The sequence below is a fragment of the Cyanistes caeruleus genome, chromosome 2 (genome assembly GCF_971803275.1).
Source record: "Cyanistes caeruleus chromosome 2, bCyaCae1.hap1.1, whole genome shotgun sequence".
Classification (NCBI taxonomy): domain Eukaryota; kingdom Metazoa; phylum Chordata; class Aves; order Passeriformes; family Paridae; genus Cyanistes; species Cyanistes caeruleus.
In genome coordinates, this window is record NC_141702.1 from 30,084,479 (window position 1) to 30,104,737 (window position 20,259).

The 20,259-nt window shown below is 36.5% G+C and overlaps 1 protein-coding gene across 32 annotated transcripts in view; it reads left to right on the forward strand.

The window, feature by feature from the left end:
• LOC111925814 (regulating synaptic membrane exocytosis protein 1) overlaps nucleotides 1-20,259 on the forward strand; it is a 135,892-nt gene that overhangs the window by 111,866 nt on the left and 3,767 nt on the right. For 31 of the 32 annotated variants that reach the window (XM_023922394.2, XM_086876249.1, XM_086876233.1 and 28 more), the window contains 2 exons: nucleotides 14,886-15,027; nucleotides 18,008-18,120. In XM_023922394.2, coding sequence (XP_023778162.1) covers nucleotides 14,886-15,027; nucleotides 18,008-18,120 — 255 coding nt within the window. Of the gene's footprint in view, nucleotides 1-7,146; nucleotides 7,230-14,885; nucleotides 15,028-18,007; nucleotides 18,121-20,259 lie in introns of those variants that run through there. The other variant, XM_086876263.1, reaches the window with a different exon arrangement.

A 20,259-nucleotide genomic window follows, 5' to 3' on the forward strand; every position in this document is an offset into this window, starting at 1 on the left:
CTGAAAATCCCACAGTCTGCAGAAGAGCCAAGACTTCCTAAAAAGCTTACAACTGTAACTGTGACATTAAAATATATTTATAACTCTTTGTTAACCTAGGAGCATATGATAAAAGAAGCAGTAATATAGTGTGCATGTATGTATGTGTGTAACCACTTGTGTGTAACCTTTAGACAGGGGTATTGTTTTAAGGAAAGAGTCTGTGGGACATTAAATTTCCATACTTTAAAGCATGTGTATATGTCACATATTAAACATGTTTAATAATGTTTACAGTATAAACCAGAAGAGTGTTAGCTTTCTTGAAATCGGAATCTGTGGCTGAAAGCAATATAATGTTTGATGCCTAAACATCTTAAAGGAGGACTCAGCTCTGTGCTGCTGGGGTATACTGCAGGCTGTGCATACATTTAATCTCAGCTTCATTTAGTGTCTTCATTTCTTGTGTACTCCCAGTAAGAATATTTCTATTTGGGGGATTTTATTAATTACCCTTTAGAGGTTATTTGCTTTTAGGGTAAATACCATAGATCACTACTTGCAGTGAAAAGTTAGCTAAATGAGCAGTACCCAAGTAGCTGATGTATTTTAGTGATATTATAAAAGGTATGTTGGCCACAAGCTGAGTCAGGACCTGACTGTAAGAAGATCCCAAAAGTCTTTTAAGCTGGGAACTCAGCTGAACTATGAAGAGATACATAGGATATGTGAACAGCTCATTAATTAAATTAAAATAGATTCATCAATCACTGGGTTGCCTTGCAAATATGTGTGTTTATATTCACATCCCTTTGACTGTTCTTTTAGCTCATGTTTTGTACTTCAGAACATAGCATGGTGACATTTGTTATCCTACTTGACAGCACAGTGCTGAACTCCTTGTAACAAAATGCTTCCATTACAATTGCTAGTTTTTTACCAAAATAATAATTATCACTGTCAAATTTATCCTTATACTGTGGTTACCTGCCTTGCTGAATAGGAAGGGGCTATGATAAGAGATCACTTAAGTGTACACAAGATGTTCTTCTTTCCCTTTGTAATTCTGAAGAAAAGCAGACCAGAATTTCACCATGATTCTGGGTTGGTGCTTTATTTATCATTGAGTTGTTTGGATGAATAGAACAGAATATAATATAAACTCACAGATTGAGAGTTATATTAAAAACATAAGACTTTTTTTATATAAATCATATCCTGGTAGGAAATATTTCAAATTTTCAGGCACCATTGTGCTGGAGCGAGAGTTTTTAGGTAAGTTAACTTTGGTTTTTAAAGTGTTCTATTTTCCTCACTGTTGAAACAAATAATGTCACATTACAGAAATACTGGAATTTTATTTAAATATGATGTATTAAGTATCCTCATGATGGTGAGGTCCAGTCCTATGGGAATCAGTTGCCTTTAATGTAAGCCTCATGAAGATCTATGCAAGATGAACTTGGACTTGGTGAAAATTCTGCATGTTTTTGTGAATATGCAAGATAAAAAAATATCCCACTTCTTCTGTATGCAGGGGAAAATATATTTAACAACACAATGCACTTCAGATTTGTTTTAAATAACCAATGCTTTTATATTTCGTTTGATATAGTCAATGACTCTGTGTAGCCCAAAGTTCCTTTGAGGATGACAAAAAAATATATAGAAAAACTAAGGCCTTTAAAAAAGTTTTGGTCTTCATTGGGCATCTTCCTCTTTCCCAACGTGGCATTACACATAATGCAGTCTTCAAAGAAAGACCACCCCTGGGAAAGGGTTAGAAAAATTTATTTTACTTAAACAAAACCATAAATTATTCTAGGAATTTTTATGACTATATATTGGAAGATTTTGACTTAAGAGAAATGCTTTCAATTTTCCTCTAGAATATGTTCTTGTTAAAAATGAAATGCATATATTAGAAGCTGAGGAAATAGGAGATATTGTGAATAAAAATATTCTTTTGGAAACAGTATGCAATCAGGCACATTGTATGAAAGGATTATTAAGTAAAATAATTTTTAGATTTGAGTAATTTTTCAGTGACATTGGTTCCTATTACCATTAAAACACACTTCAGAATAAAGTCTCCATTACCTATCTTCAGTGCTGTGTCAGTAAGAGAGTAAATCTTGTGATTGCAGACTCATTTCCAAAAATATTCTTTTTCTAATACCTGACATATTAGTTTTGATATTTTTCATAGCCGAAACCATCAACACCATCATGTGTTTAATAACATATAATTATGGTGATCGAAAGGCTGCAAAATAGTTATCAAAATATCTATGTATGATACTTAAGTTTATTCGAAGTCCCTTATATTTTATTGTCCCTTCTATTCTATTGTTCTTATTCTGGCAGTAGCAATTTCTTGTAATTTATCAAGGAGCTTCACACAATTCCTGTTTTATGATATTTGCATGCTCTTGATGTCATCTTTCATTGTGATTTTATTAGGAGTTGGCTACCAATTAGATAATTGTATTATGTCCTATCAGACCTTAGTCAGGAAGGTAGTAATGGCAGCTTTATATAAACGAGCCAGGGTTTATGCACTTTTTGTTATTTGTTGTTTTTTCTCAAATCTTCTGTCATAATAGATTCTGTTGTACCCATGGAGTTTTAAAGTCCTACCTATTCTAGAGGTTATAATAACAAAACTGCATGTTTCCTTTAACAGTATTTCCTAATAATAAAACAAGACTGTGCTCTCATCTTACATTTTATCTTATGTGATTTTGATTCATTGTGTACATAGGAATCTTTTTCTTTCTGAGCATCTATTATGTTTAATCCTTACTTTGACAGCATCTTACCTGCATGTAATTTGTGTGTCTTACTTTTCTCTGCTAATTGGTCATTGCTACTTTTGTACTAACCTGTACTCAATAGCAGCTACCCTCTCACACTTCAAACACACCCAAAAAGAACCACTCTCATTAATGATCACAATAATCCTAGGCAGCAAATAGAGGTTTATCTGTTGGTTCCAAGAAAAAGTACTATCTGAAATAATTTGTGTAATATAGAGATAATAAGAGATTAGTGCATCTGTTCCAAAGAGCCTGACCTTCAAACCATTAGTTCTGCAAGATTCAAACACCATGGTATAATCCTGCTATGAAAGGCAAGTTTGTTTTACCTTTGTGTTTTATGATCTTCATCCATGAGCTAATATATATTAAAATCCCTGGAAAGATGTAGTAAGTGATTGGCTTGAGTAATAGAGTCTAATGTTACTGTAAAAGGCATGTTTCTGTTTAACCAGTAGTAAGCCTGGGACCATGAAAATAAGGTTTGTTTATTATATTTTAGTTTTGTGTTGTGTACTTTGGGGGGCCATCTTTTTCTGTCCTATCCACACGTAAATTCAGAATTTGAAATCTGTGGTTCAGACTGGATGATTATTTCAGATTTTCATGCTTGATATTATGATGTGTATTTGAAAATTTCCCTTTGTACAGAGCTGTGCAATTTTCTACTGTCCTTTCTCATTTTCTTTGGTGCTGATGCTGATGTCCAAGTTTTATTTTCCAGTTTTCATTAAATGGTTGTTATTTCTTCTTCTGTGATAGGTTTGTTATTGTGCTCTATATAAATACAGAAGGAAATTTTAATGCTCAGTCTTGGCTTTTGAATAATACACAGGGAGAAAAATGGTCTGTTAAATAGTTCAGAAGTAGAGAAACTAGATTTGTATTGTATTTTTTGTTATTAGCATATGTGGAACAACATTTCTGGATATTGTATTAGTTCAAGACAAGTACCTTTGATCCTTAAACTAACTACTATTCATGCACAGTTGCATTAAAATATGTATTTCATATAACGTTCTGTTTTAGTTGGCACAGCATTTTGGAAGTGTTTTCATTTCAGAAATAAGTAGGAGTTTGGGAGGGAATCAGTTTTTTCTGTAGAAATAGGGTGTATTAGCACCACTTCTTTTTTTTCCCCATCTCATTCTGCCTTATGTTTGAAAGGGCTTGAAAATTTTGTAAGTGCTCACTGTCTGCTTATATTTATTGGCTGTAATTCAGATGCTCTCAAATATTATTTGATAATATATATGGCAAATTCTCCCATGTGCTTATATTTCTCTTAGCTTTCTATCATGTTTGTGACAGATTATTTATAGGATAACTCTATTATAAAACAAGCCAACAGTCAAAATAAAAAAAAAATCTTGCTTTGTAGTAAAAATTTAGTGTAATTTACCAGGAAAATCACAGAACAACTCTTCCTGTATTCGTGTGCTTTTTGCCTCATGTCTGCTGACTGTTGTCTCATTTGCTTCACCTTTGAGAAAGGCAAATGCTTCCTTGCTAAGCAAGGTTTGTAACCAAGAAGAGAGCTGGGGAGAATGAGAAATGAGCAGCATTAGGGACCTGCAAAAATAACCTGTAATTGTCTTTGATGGCAAAATGCAAGGTGTTACAGAAAATCCTTCTGTCTCCCACTGTATCACTCTGCCTTGCCCAGATATCAAATACTGATGCTGTGACAGGTTTTTTGTGCAGGTCTGTCTGTGGCACAGCTGAACTTTCACATCTTGTCGGTAGTGTTTTCCTCAGAGAGTAGTTGATACTGAACATAAACCATCAATATTGGATGTAAACCTTAGGATTTCATAGCAGAGCTATGCCGGGGCATTCATTTGGGAAGTTTGGCTGAACGATCTGTCTCTAAACCAGGTCTTTGTGTGCAGTTGTCCACTTTCAATAATATAAACACAAAGGGAACAATTATGTCTTAGAGTTCTGCAGTGTTTATCTAGCACAGATCCACTGCCCAAGGCTTAGGTGTTTTTACCCACAGAAGGTTGTAACTAATGCAAACCAGTCTGAGCGTAATGCCACAAACAGCTCTTCGGAAACGGAAACGTTAAGTGACTGTCTCACTTACTACTTACCTGTCTTAACTACTGTTGTGAATAAAAAGCTGTTTCAAAAGATAAATTTTGCACCAGGACCACTATTTACTGGATATGAACTCTAGTTGATCAAAAGAAAGAGCATCTCCTGGGTTTTTAGCCTCCTTTCTGGAAGTTATTACCTTGGCTGACCTCACAGGTGAGAGGTACGTCTGTACATCATCACAACCTAGCTGGCTTGGAACTTTGGGTAGTTGCATTTTAAAATAAATTCCAAAGCAAAGTAAACATTAGCACAGGTACTTTGGCTGAAAAAGAGCATGGTTATAGTTTACTGTAGCTGAAACTTCAGTGGGATCACTGATGGTGGTACAAGGGAAAGCAGTACAAACAAGGTTGCAAAAACAACATGCAAAATTTTGTCTAAATTTGTAGAAAGTTAAAATAAAAGTTTGCTTGAGGTGTGGTACTTTGGAGGCTACCAAGAAAAATTTACTTTGTAGAGAGTTTGAGATTAATATTTCAGGATTCATTGGTGGAAGCACAAGCCAAGTTTCTGGTTAGCCTTCGTGTAACACATCCAGAAGAGTAAGTCAAACAGTTTTAATCCTGGAAAGGGGGTTTGGCCCTACAAATAATAAATATTTGGAATTATTTTTCCTGGGACTAGGAGAAGGAGCATAAAGGAGGAAAGGCTGTGACCCAAGGAGCTTTCTGAGAGGATGTAGATCCATGGAGCTTTCCTTCTGTGTGTTATTTCAACTTTAAACCTCTACAGAGTTTCCCTAAGCAAGAAACTCTGTGGGAGGGAATTTCTGTACACTTGACAAAGTGCAGTGCTTCGTGCAAAACTGCTCAAGGTGGCAGGCACGTCCAGGAGCCTTTGCCAGGTGCAAGCTGAAGACAGGTCTTGGGAGACTGTCATGCACACCTCAGCAGCTCCCAACATCAGCATTTCATTCCTACCTGGTACAGTACTGATATAAATATTTTCATTTAGTCATATTTTGGTTTTTTTAAATTTAGCAAGGATCATGAGAGAATTACATACCATACAGCTATGTGTTTTTCAAAAAGGCAATGTCACCTTCTAAGCATCATTTCTAAAATTATCAAGACGATAAAGATTACTTCAACTATTGCACTAAATAGGAAATCTGTGCCTAAGCAATGAAAATACCTGGACATTTCTACATAGGAGTGACTTGAGATATACTGCATCACTACTGGGGAAGATTTTGAGTTTGTCACCTCTACAGTATTTGCAATCATAAATCCTGTTATGTGCTTATTAGTTGAAATGAACAGTTTAATTTGTGGCATTTTTCTCCTTAATTATTTTATGAGACTTTAAATAACCAGATCTTTACCATAACTTGAAGATCTACAGAGTTGTTCTGTGTACGTTTTATTTTTTTTCCTCATTATAATTCTGCTTGAAATAGTTCTCTTCTTTTGGCTTGACAAATCCTGATTTCCTTTCTCTTTTCTGTCTCTAATCACCCTGAGAAGGCACATTGGTCCCTAAAATTTCAAATGCCAGTCGATAAAGATGTGTTAAATTAATTGATTCTTAACCAATTGCAAAATGAAAGTATAATACATTATCAGAATAGAGTATTAGAGAAACGGAACAGTTTGACATAGAAACAAATACTGCAAAGTCTCTTTCCTCAAAAGGAAGTTTAAAGATGAATGAAGCAGTAAAAAAACGAAGTTCTGTACTCAGAATGTATATGGGCATTTCAGAGGCAGGGAAACTTTTTTAACTCTGCTGTGCTCAAGTTCCACTAAGACAGTAACATCATTTAGACTTCTCTGTTGCATAACTAACTTAGTATTTAATGGTAATTTGATGTTTTCTCAGGTTTGCATTGTTTCATTGCAATTCATGCAAAATGAGTCAAAATCACCAGGACAGAGAAATGTGATTCTAGATTTATCTGACTTCTCATTAAATTTTGACCTGCAGCATTAAAAAAAATGCATTGCCCAAGATTGCTAAGAATATTTTGTGCTCTTCTCTGCTTGCACATAACTGGAAAATGCACTGCTGACTGAATTCTTTAACCTTTCAGCAATATATTATGAAGTGCTAGCTGGCTGGTAGTTCAGTACTTTTTTCACTGCGAGGCCCTGTAATGTAATCACAGTTGTAAAAGGAACTTGTGAGTGAAGCAACATGATCATTCCTCACAGTGCTGCGGTGCCAAGTGGTTACAGGATAACAAGGGAGAGGCAACGCCAGGACGCCAAAGATTTATTCTACCCAGAAACCACACAAGTGTTTTAAACAAAGGTGAAGCTGCTTTAGGTGCTGGCTGCTTGCTAAGGATTATATCATAGCCGATGTTTAATTTTGCTTAAACCAAAGGTAAGCCTGTATTTTCTGTGTTTTACCGTGATGAGCCTGTTCATGAGTCTTGCTTTAGGTATGTTAGTCTGGAGTTACAACATTGCAATGCTACAGTCACTAAAGAAAAACCGGAGTCAGTGTGATAATACCTTGATCTGATATGTTAGAAATGATCTCTTAAAGGCAGGTTATTAACATTTTTAAAGGGAAATGTGATATCCACCTGGGAGCTGCTAGTAGTGGTGAAATAAAACTTAGAGGGCTTTAAAGTTGCAGTCGGAACAAATCAAACTACTGAACAGGTAAAGCAATTTTAGAATGTTTCACTGGTTGGTAATTGAGATGAAAAAGAAGAGACTGTTTCTGAAGCTGTAATGTCTCCTGATTAGTATGCTGTGAAATGGTATTAGGGTTGAGCTATTATTCAGAAACTTTTCAACTGTACAAAAAGACATGTAATATCTTTTTACTGGAGGATACTTTAGCACTAGTTGTTTTGACAGTGTTTCAATTTACAGGTTTTTTTGAGATTATTAAAATAATTAGACTTTGGGCTGCCATCATGTACAGCACATAGTTCTCAGGAAACTTTCTGAAGATGCACAGTAACAGTGATTTTCTTTATTAGTGGTGCCTTATAAATTGTCGTATTGGTGGTATAATTTTGTAAAATACTGTCTTTTATTAATCGTACCGTCATGTTATATTTTTAATAATAAATACTGAACTGTTTGTAATTGTGAAGACTTACTTAAAAGGTCTCAAATTTACTAAAATTGTAATGGCTGCCTAAAACCACAAAAGACATCAAGCTACTTAGATATGTATAAGTTCCTAATGAAATTAAATGTCGGTTTAGTTTGTCTGAAAAATCCCCCTTTATTTTTCTGCATTGCATTTCATTTTCCTGTGCTGTATTAACTGCAAGCTGTGCCCCAGCACCCTTGCCTTGGACAAATGTTATCTCTATACAATATGTCAGTTCTCTGAAGGCTTGGCTGGTTATAAATAATGCTGTAATATAGGGCTGTGTTTTAATGTAAAAATGTTATTGTTGAAGGGCTAACAGCTCTTCTGAGTTTCTTATTTTACTCTGTCTTGCATTCTTCTCTCATCTAACAAAAGAGCCAAGAGTATATGAGAAAGTGAGTGCTTGATATTTTATAAACTGTTTATATAGTAAATAATTTGTTGGAAACATGATTTTGTTGTTTTACTAATTGAATTTCACTGAAATAGGCTTTAGGAGATGAAGAACATGGCACGTGTACCTATTATCAGCTTCACTGAAATATTTGGGGTTTATATAGCTCTTTGCATATGTGTGAAGAAGATAATTAAGATGCTTACGTTTCTGTATGTTTATAAAGTGTGCTTAGCACATCCCAGTAGTAGGAACTCATTGCTATAGATCATCTTTGATTGCCTCATTTTGGCTGACAGACAGTGGCTCTTTTCTCTTCATTGCAAGTATATGGAAAAAAGCAATCTTCATAAAGTAATTTCAGAAGCCGTAACTGATCTTTTTCTATATGTCCTGGTTAAATACAGGTTTTCTTCCCTGACATGAAAAAATCATAAATATCCGAATAAACATACAAAACACATGCTTGTTTCTACTTTTATTTTTTTATTTTTTTCAGCAAATATGTCTAAGGCATCTAAAAGAGATGCAATTTGCAAAAGCAGTTGTTTAAGGTTTTGAGACTACTGTCAGTTAGTAAACAATGGCCTGATTTTTCACTCCTTGTTTGCTTTTGTTTTGAGCATGGACCTATTCCTGTCATTTTCTCTCAAAGTGCTACTTCAGTTTCATGCAAGTCACTAGGAGCTGTTGGTTACTTCGAAATTTAAAACTGTTAAGAGTCTGAGTCTACAAGCTTGATTTTCAATGAAAAATATAGTCAGAAAGTGAGATTCTGCTGTATACTGTCTAAAATTCTATCAAAGCATTGATACAACCATTGACAGCCATTCAGTGAAATCTTTTGTTAGGACTGATGCTTTTTGTTCCTTTGCTCTACATATGTCAGAAAAATATATTGTGTATATTAAGGGACTAACTACATTATCTTTTATGTATTATCTGAAAGTATTTATTGGGAGTGAAAGGTGTTTGTCACATGAGTTTGTGAAATACACAACTTTATTCTAAACTTCTGATAAAATTTCTTTTCGACTAAGTGCCCCAACTGAAAAGGTGAAGATTCTTTCTAGAAGGTTTTTTTAATTTATAGTAGTGTAAATTTTGTTTGTAGATTTGTTTTAATAAATAGAAATGGGAAGAAGTACGTTAGTTTAACATGTACTTAACTGAGGATTTTAAACCTCAGGATCTAACACTGCAGAATATCAACGGTGTTTTCCTTTCTTTGAATATATTGTGTGATATTTGAAAGAAACACTTAAAAGACAATTGCTGCAATATTTTTTACAAAGAGCATTATATTCAGGAGAGTATTGCACAATACACAGAATATAATATACCAGGGAATATTGCATGATATAAAATTTGTATTTAAATGTATTTAAATGTCAGTCTTTTTTACTATTTATATTCTGTCCCTAGTCACTATGCACTTGCAGTCTTAGTGATCAAACTGCTGCTGAGTTCATCTGAGAGATGTACAGATATAAAAAATACAAATGCTCTTTGAATTTTTTTTTCTACTTCTGTTTTAGGACTATAAGTTCATGTCAATTCATGTGTAAATAAATTTTGTTGTTGTTTAAAAGAACTACATGCAAAGTGAGGGGGATGCTGCAGAACTTGTAACCCAGCAGATCTCCAAGCAGCTAAATTTGAAGTTGTAAAAATCACTATCACATTAGAAAGGACCAGAAGGAAATGTGCCCCTTGGCTTTTCTTTTTATAGATCCTTGAATTGAGGTTGACCCTTACTATTGGTGTCTCACATAGTCAGTGTACAAACCAACCATATGGTTGCAGTCCTGCCAGGTTTTGGTCAGATCTGGCTTGGAGCTGTAGTCCTTTTAGGCTTTCTTTGGATGCAAGAGCATACTTGATACTGCAGATGAATTTCCCTTGAGCCATGCAATGACACTTCTTGTGATCCCTTTCGTTAGTGGGTTTAGCAGTGGTGCATGCTTTGTCCTCTGGTGCATTCTTTTGAACCAATCATAAATTTTCACATGTTCTAGTGCTGCGTATCTCTAAATTTTCATCTTTTTTGGGTGCTAACCAACTAATTGCCCTCAGGCATGATTCTGGGCAATTAGATGCTCACTTAAGGCACCTCTCCCCATAGGCAGCACATAGTCATGTCAGGTCTCTGGTACTGCCCTATTGCTGAGGTCATGTCCTTGCACATTCTCGTATGTCCCCTAGCCTTGACCCATGGCAGAATTGGATGCCTTTAGAATGTAAAGCTAGCTTTGAGGTATCTGTAGCAGGCCATCTTAAATCTCTAGATAATATCATTGACGTTCTCACTATAATTCTGTTGTCAATAACTCCTGGCTTCTCAGCTTGAGAGTGATTAGGAAGTACAGAAATTTGGAACTCATCAGTTGGTTTGATATTTTGTGCAGATATCAGGTAGAGCATACTTGCTTTTTGCTGTGCTCGGTTACAGGTCTTTGACCTTCTGAGGTCCCGGTCTTTGGTAACTTAATTTTGTCTAGGAAGACCAAAATCTGGGACCAGTTTCTTGTCAGTCCAAACAGAAATCATTATAGACTATACATAATAAATAGATGGAAATATGACATTGCACACACCCATCAGCGTGTTACAGCAGGACTGCTACAACAAGACTGTTGATTAATTGCAAAATACAAGCTGTGTATATTTTGTAGCTGCAGGTGGCTGCTTTATGATGCTTTGGCATCAATTATTAAGTCTGCAAAAATGTTCATTGCAATTGCTTTTTAGTAGTTTTTCTCTAGTTTGTACCTGTAAGCCAGATGTTTACATATAATTTATGCACATCAGTCTGCATTCCTGCATGCAGAAATCCTTATATAATTGACACAGCAGAGAAGTACACAGACCATTTGGGCTAAGCTTTACAACTAAATGATATTCAGCATAGAGACATCCTCAGTCTGCACAATGAATATAGTGTAATTTACACAGTACAGGCAAATAACTGTAATGTATTGTAAAGTTTAATTTTACATATCAAACTAATAAAAATTTGGAACAAGATCAAGCATTCTCCCTCTCATAGACACCCTGACAAGAGCTGAAAATCCTCTCAGTATGTCTTAGCATAGATATTGAACGTGAATATTTTATGAACCTCTATTATTCATGTAAAGACAGCGTTCCAAAGATATATGCAGAGCTGTTAGAGTAAAAGTAATACAAGACAAAAGTGAAAGTTTTCTAAGAGAAGTATTATCAATAGAGGGGAAGACACTGGTAGTTGTTTGGGTCCCTTATTTCATTGTGCAGTCAAGTCAGGACTGGAAGCAAAACTAGGTTTTACTGAGAAGTTTACAGGAGCAGATTAACAAGATAAATCATCTCTTGACTTTTTGTATTAAAATTGGAAAGACAATGTATTATATCATGTAAGATATGAGATGCATATGTGACCAAGGTTAAAACTTCCAAAACCCGTATAGCAAGTATTTTGATTCTGATCCATAGGCAAAAGCAACTTTCTCTATGCCATAAAACTCTTGTGTTTCATCATTCTGTTGGGTTACTGTTATATTTCTGATTGTAGTTCAGAATATTATGACTGAGGTTATAAAAATAAGTAAATTGGAGGACTCTAGTTTTCCTGGGAAGCATTGTGTGTATTAATAGCAGTTAAAAGGGGAGGCAAAATGATGCTTTTGATTCTTCAACATGAAAAGAAAAAATGCTGATGAGAAAAAAGAAAGAAGCAGAATCTGGCACTGTAAGACAGAAAGCAGTGACTTCAAAAGTACTTGGGAAAAGATAATCTGGTACTTGCAGCTTAGCAAGACAAGGTTTTGGGCTTGCTTGTGGCCATGCACAAGGATTCCTGCTTCATGGTCTGTGCTTTTCAAATCTGTGGAGCAAAGAAATGTGTTTAAACAGCAATACTAATGTTATCCATGACAATGTAACATTACTCTAAAAAAAAAATCCACCTGCTATTTTCTCTACCACCTCTATGGTCGCTCAAAGCTAAAATAATTAATTTTTGTAATTTAGTCAATGATATTTTTTACAGTAATCATTTCTGTATTTGTTATCTGTCCCAACAACCTGGCTCTCATTGCTATATTTCATCACCCACCATGTTGTCCAGGTGGTCCGGAACAATATACCTTTACCAATTTGTGCCAAGACGACAGTGGTCTTGTAGCTGTCTCTAGAGTCTCCTCATTTACTTTTCCTAAGCCCTGAATACTCACAAGCAATCATATTCACCTTTCTACCTCTACCCTATTATATCCTCCAGGTTATGCTGCCTGATATGGCTGGCTCTGGAAATGTAGGCAGGGGGTAAACCACATAATCTCACATGCTTTGTAGGAGCAGATGGAAACAGAGACACTTTCAGACATGTCCTGGTGGGAGAGAGAGAGTGGGAAAGAGAGAGTAAGATTAAGAAAACAATATGGGTGGAAAACGCATACCTGCAGAAAATGTGAAAATCCTGCTTTGGAGTACAACTCTGTATGAAGCTTATACTTCCTAGGTGTTTTTTGAGTTATTTTTGAGGTCCATCCTGCCTATCAGCCTTGATATGCTGAACACATCCTCAGTTTTTAAAGAGAAGCTTCAGGACCAAATGTAGCATTTGAGTTTCTACATACAGAGTCACTGAAGCTCCAGAAAATCCCTTCCACAGCCACCTGCACTGTGTAAGAGTGGAGCTTGGTCTTCCTGGTGTACCTGGCCTACCCTACCCCACCTCATATTTAAGAGCACTGGATAATGTGTTTTCAGCTGACTAAGTACTGGCAATGTGGATGAGCTGTAGTGGCCCACAGGAAAACCTCAGAGCTCTTTGCCTCAGAAGGGCAGAACGGATCTGTGAAGTAGCTGATCCCTTCCACTCAGAGGCATTTGGGTGCTGCTTAGTGGCCACAGATAAACAACTCTGGTCCAAACAGCTTAAGAGGGAAACCTCAGCTCCTTTCACTGTGGGCATGTCTCCTATAAGCCAAATATACTAATTCTTTCACTTTGGCTATGTTTGCTGTTTCCCTGAGAGCTTCAAAGAGGTTACTGTGATAGCTGTATGGTATTTCTCCTTACCCTCCACCAGCTCTGCAGATCCAAAAGGGCAAGGGCCAGCTGATCCCTGCGGCATGTTTATACACCCTGGGGAATGGGCAGGCTGTGTGGGGGCTACAAAAGTCAAAAGTTTTATTGTGATGAATAAGATCTGTCATGATCTGTCACTTTCAAACATCAACAATGTGCCTGTGAAACAGGAAGATGAAGAACTTTTCAGAGCAATTCAGTCACCACAACAGGTGGAGATGGAAGAAATATTTACTTGTTCAGCTCTTTTCCCTGAGCAGACCATGAAAAAGATGCTCGCAGACTTTCCAGAGGTGAATAAAAGAGCACTGAAATGAAGGGGCAAATGCAGAGGAATGTTTTAGCATGTACTTCCGTGGAACTTTGTCAAATCTATTACTTTCTGAGAGAAACTTATGTTACCCATTCAACTTTGGGGTACCTATTTTGAACTAACTGAAAAAGACCAGGACACTGAACTTGGAGGCAACATGTTACTTCGTCACATGGAGGCTTTGGTGGAAGAAATTTAAAGATCATCAAGAAAAACTATCATCATCTAGAAGTACAATCTCTGTGACAGCAGAATTCACTCTAGATCAGCCATAATGCATAGAGAAGCTGTGAATGACTGGAAGGTCTTCTTGCTCAAGGGAAACATGAAAACTTCAGGATGAAAATCAAACTGCATTTTAAAGGACGTGGCATAGAAGCTTTATCAAATGGATGAAGTCTTTAAACAGTTTCAAAACACATTACCTTCTTACAGTTGCAAGCCTAGAGTCTGACTGCCCAGAGAGGTTGTGGAGTCTCCTCACTGGAGATAATTCAGAACTGTCCAGACACAATCCTGTGCAATGGGCTCTAGGAAGCAGGGAGGAGGTTGGACCAGACACTCCACTGTGGTCCCGTCCAGCTTAGCTATTCTGTGGTTTCCCAAAAACTTCCCCAAGAGTTATTTCTGTTTCAGAATTGCTGAGATCATATGTTCTTGTTTACTTTGAAGACATTTTGTGGTGAATAGTAATACATTGCCAAGTCAAAAGACATTATTACATTTTTTATGCTAAAATTTGATTTTTTCCTTTTTTTTATTTTCTATGAGAGTTGTATCTTCTTTTGCAGTCACCCAGCCTATCAAGGTGGCTAGAGGCACATCACCAAGTGTGTGGTTAGTAGACAGTATCACAACCTGTCTACATTCCAACTGTGTAAAGCCTATTAACAAGACATTCAGTTCCTAACAGTTTGCCCTAATGAAGATCTTCAGGTTGCAGCCATTTAAAGAGAAGTCATTTCCAGTTTGCAGCTGAGGAAGAGAGATTGCTTCTTCAATCTTCATAAGATTCTTCAGAATAGTCTTTTTTATGTTAGTAAATAGTTGTGACCAAGTCAGATCACTGTTCTTGGGTGAAAACTGCAAGGGAAGGCTTTGCTTTAAGTCATTCTAACTGTTGCTTCTTTTTCTCTGCTTTCAGAGGCTGGCAGCAAGAAGCTAAAGAGCACGATACAGAGAAGCACAGAAACAGGAATGGCAGCAGAGATGAGAAGTCGTATGGTTCGACAGCCAAGTCGAGAATCCACTGATGGCAGCATAAATAGCTACAGCTCCGAGGGCAAGTAAGTGGCATTAAAAATATCAGTAATACAGGAGAAGTTTCTAATGTAGTAGAAGTTTCTTTCCCATTACTTGAGATGTCCTAAACTCTATCTGAAGAGGATAGCTCTGTGTAAAGATTTTTCTGCTTGAAACATTTGAAAAACTGAACTATTTTAGGTACATAATGCAAATGTCATGGAAATTGAAATTGAGGCAGGACTTCTTAAGAATTCTTATTTTCCCTGTCATTCAGTGAGGCATTTTCTTCATCAGAAGATGACTAAATTAAAGCTGCATTATTCAAAACAAAACACAGGGATAGTTTTTCTTTGAGATATGTTTGGATTAACTCGGAGTTAAACTTCAGATGTCATATATGAATCCCTGTGACATGAAACTCTGTTCAGTAACACCATATACAAAGAAAGTTTAATGTGGAGTTGTTCCAAGACTCTTATTAAGAACAGTAAACCCAGAGCCCAGCTGCCCTGTCATCTGAAGTCAGACAGACAGCTGTGGGGATGGGGCAGCTGTTTCCATTTACTGCTGAACAATTTGATATGTAGGAAAGGAGAACAAAGGCAGTTACAACACAAAAATGTGAAGGAATGTTCCAGCATCCTCACAGTTCTCAGTGGGACTCTCCTGCATGTGTCAAAGTATAGTGTTTACTAGGAAATTCTTAGAAGAGGACTCGCCAAATAAAAAGGAAAATGAGGTGAACAAATGCACTTTTATAGACCTGGTGACAAAGGTGACAAAGGGCCAGTAGGCTGGACCCTTTAGGGAGGAGCTGGGGGAGCCTGTTTGCCTGGTTAGCAGTGGAGAGGAAATGTAGGAGCCCAGCACTAAGGGTGAAGGCATTTTCAGTGGAACAGCTTAATCCTCTGTTCCACCTTTATTGTGTGTAAATGGATTTGGCAAGGCTGGGGCAGCCAAGGTCTGGATCAGGCATCTGGAGGACAGAAAGGTAGAGCCATAAATTGCTGATTTGAGAGTCACTAAGGCAGTGAGGAAAGCAAGCTTGAGAAGTAAACAAGAGTGCTTGCACCCCACGTACCTTGTCATGTTCTTTTGTTTGACCCTTTACTGAAATTTAATGAATTAGAATTAATACACATCAAGATGAATGTGTACATCCAACCTTCATTGTCATATGTATAGCTAGAAGTGTGCTCTCAAGTGAGTATTTTCAATGTTAGTCAACCTGTGGCAAAATGTAACATGTTTTAGGAAAAAAGGCCAATGAAACAAGCAAGAAACTTCTCATAGCAGAGGCAAGAGTGAAATGATAGTGCAGCTGGGGAGAGAAGCAGATCATATCTTGGTGTTGAACTGGAGACCCTGAGATTCTTTTTCTCCTCCATCTAAAGAAACCATATTTAAAAAAAAAACAAAAAAAACAAAAAACCAAAAACAAACAAACAAAAAAACAAAAACAAAAACAAAAAAAAACAAAAAAAAAACAACAAAAAAAAACCCACAAGAATTTAAAATGAAATTTCTGTGAAAAAGCTTACCTTTTGGAAAATAAAGAGTTTTCTGAAAAAAAAATGCTGTGCCAAGGAAATGGTATGAAGCTGAATCAAGAAAGATTTAGGTTGGATGTTAGAAAAAGTTTTTCTGCCCAGAGAGTGGTCACAGCATCAAGCCTGACAGAGTTCAAGAAGCATTTGGGCAATGCTCTCAGGTGCTTGATGAGATTTTCAGGGCTGTCCTGTGCAGGGTCAGGAGTTGGACTTGGATGATCCTTGTGACCCCCTTCCATCTCAAGCTATTCTATGATTCTGTGATATTTTTCTGACCAGCTTCAGTCACAGACAGTCAATAGTTTATGCAGGCATAGAAAGAACAGTTAGTCTTTGAGAGAGGAATGGACTTTTTCTATGCAACTGCTGGGTCTGTGAATTGAATGGCTGAAGTACACAAGTCTGATGTGCAGAAATCAATACTTCTAACACTAGATGCTTTTGGTTTTATTAGGAAGTATTTATTATTTTTTATTATTTATTCCCTATTATCTAATAGGGAATTTCCTGTGAGGAAGAAGATACAGAGTGGTAGATGGCCTGCTAAGTAATATGTTGTCTAGACTTGGTTCAGAGTCTGTTCTTTTATTTCTCATAATTGTTACGAGGAAGTCAAAGCTGAGCCGTCCCACCATGGGTCACTCATTCTCTCTCACTTTGTTTTCTGTCTTTGGTTATTGTTTGGAGACTGTATATACATTAAAAAAAAAAGTGGACACTATGGACTATGAGAAAGCAGCTTGACAAAGTACACGTTATAGCATCATAAAATAGTTTGATTTGGAGGGGACCCGTAAAAGTCATTTAGACTAACCCCTGGGCAGGGTCATCTTCAACTAGATCAGGTTGCCCAAAGCCCTGTCTAACCCTGGCCTTGCATGTTTCCACTATACCCTGCGCTGATGTGTTGAAGTTCAGTTTGCATCATGAGAGAGGGGTGGGTAGCAACTGTAGAGCCAGATTTGTCTGCCAGAATATTTTGGCTTGAGAGTGGCGTTAGGTTTAACTCTAATCACCACTACTGCTACTACCTGCCAGTTTACTGCTTCATTAAACAGCTGCAGCAATCAGATTAATTTAGTATATACATCTGTTTTCCCTGTTCTACCTGATGCAGATGAGGTTTGGCTCTATGTAAATCACACATTCACTAATGAAGGATAGGCTATTAAGTTTCATGAAGCTTTTTATGTTTTCTCATACAAAGTCAGTCTATTTACCTATCAGACTCTTCACTGCTCTTGGTCCTTAGCAAGACCTAATTTATGGACTACTTAGAATTGATGTGCAGAATTTCTCTACACTGCTTTAGGGTCCATGGGAAACATATAATTCCTGATGCTGCAGAATGATTTGTGGTTGTGTATCCTGAGCTGCTTGCTTTGGATCAGTAGTACTTCTGAGGTAAATACTGTAGGACAACAGAAATTAATCCTGTTCTTATGCTTAATGAGCTTCTATTTTGTTTCAGCTTAATATTTCCTGGAGTACGGCTGGGCGCTGACAGTCAGTTCAGTGATTTCCTCGATGGACTGGGACCTGCACAGTTAGTAGGCCGACAAACACTGGCAACCCCTGCCATGGGTAAGAACCATATGTTCTCATCTGGTAAATGAATTATAAGACAATTAAATAATGCATACACTGCCAGACTACAGCACCAAATGGACTTTTACCAAGTTTCTTCCTTCATTGTCAACATGAAAGTCCCCTCTGCAGCCATCAGTGTTCCTATCATGGCAGCACCCAAAGTGGGGTGAGAAACGGTATTTGCTCCATTTGAAGTATTGACTAATCTTATTTGAAATTTGAAGATAGGGGTTTTACTTCCCAGACAGAATTATTGTGGCTTCTCCAAACGTAGCTGGCTGCAAAGTCTCAACTGTTCAGAGTTCGTATTTACTTGACAGAGATTATATTGGATGTGACAGAGTGTTTTCTGGTGAAACAGCACTTTTCCAAGCTTAGTTCATCTAACTCAAGAAAATGAAGCTTCTGGAAAGATTTGCAATGCCCAATAATCAGTCACTGATACAACCAGTGCTTGTCATGAGACAAAAAATCCTTTTCTACAACAGCTTCTGAAGGCTATCTGTGATATTCTCTATTTTCCAGACCAGTCTGTAATTTCCTTTAGCAGCATTAGCTGTAGCTTGTTTATGAACAGACTATGAGTTATATAAGGAGTGCAAGAGGGCAGAACTGTGTAAGTATCTTTGGAAAGATTTGGGGTTGGGGTTTTTTGTTTATATATGGGCTGTAACGTGACAATACTGTGACAATGGGCAATTCTTAGACATGATTTAGGATGCTAATTGAGGAATCCTAGATCCACTACTGTAGTAATACTTCTTCTGGAAATTATAAATGGCCAATGCTTCAATACAACTGAGCTTTAGGAAGAGCTACTGAGGTACATCAGAAAAAGGAGAGAGAAACAGGAAGATGAAAAAATTGAAAAAGACAGTGTTACCTTTCCAACCCATAAGCAGAAGGAAAACTATCTTGAGAATGCTCTGAGGTTCCTCTAAGGCAAAACTTGCTGAATAAATCCAAATGACTGCTACTAAAACACTCATCAACACCAAATTTATTAAATTTACATTTTTATTGTTAGTTTGAATGAAAATGTATTAGTGAGTTTATTTGTCCAATTAATATCTAAATGTATTTATTGGCATATAAGGATCTACATTTCTGTTTCTTTATTTTAATCTTGTTTTGTGGCTAAAGATTTTTCTGCAGATAACTTGAGTAAAAGTTTATTTTGACTTTTTTAGAACTTTATCTACTATGGGCTCAAATTTTGGCCCCCGAAAAGCACTCCACTATGTTTTTTAAAAAAATTTTAGAAGACCTGCTCTATGGTATCCTTTCACTAGGGATGATTTGAAAATGTTTGGATTATCGCTCCCCCTTCTGGTCACCTGTTGCATGTTTTATTCTGGATATGCATTACAGAGATGCATATCCAGATTGTTGGAATTTTCCCTCTGTACTATTTTTAGTGCAAAACATGACTGTGTTTATTCAAGCAAAGTTTAATTGATAAAAAATTCTTCTTTGCTGTTCTGTCATACCTCACACACCAAGGTATAAACAGTTTTAATATGCTGTTAGAGAAACGTAAAAATCTCATGCCAAATTAATTTCAAAATGCTGTTTCTCTAAATCCAGACTGAAAATTCTATAGTTCAGGGTCATCTATTTGTGAATTTGGTTTTTTAGACAATAAGAGCTTACATATCAACATATCAATAACTATAATGTGTTTTGTGGATGTAGTTCATTTATTTGCTCCAGTGTCATGTAACTGCTCATGTCATACTGTGCACTTTTTAACCTAAATGGCCTATTTTAATCTATTTTAACCTAAGTTAGATTTATGATCAGCTGATTCCATAATATAGGAAAGCATAAGGATAAAATGTTTTGAGCATCAGCACATAGTTTACTGCCCTTGTATTTTTTTGATCTATATCAGAACAGAGCTTGGTCTCAGAGTAAGCAGTCTCCTCTTTCTGCAGGAAATATCATTTATCAAAACTCAGGCAAGGAAACAAGTTTGACTATTTAGAAATGAAAGCAGTTTGTTTTTTTAAGATATTGTGACATTTTAATCACACCAAAAACCTGTGTGGAATATTGATAAAAATGGAAAAACTGTCACCTGTGTGCTTGGTGGAGACTTTTGAAGAAAAAAATACCTCTTTTTAGCTGGTA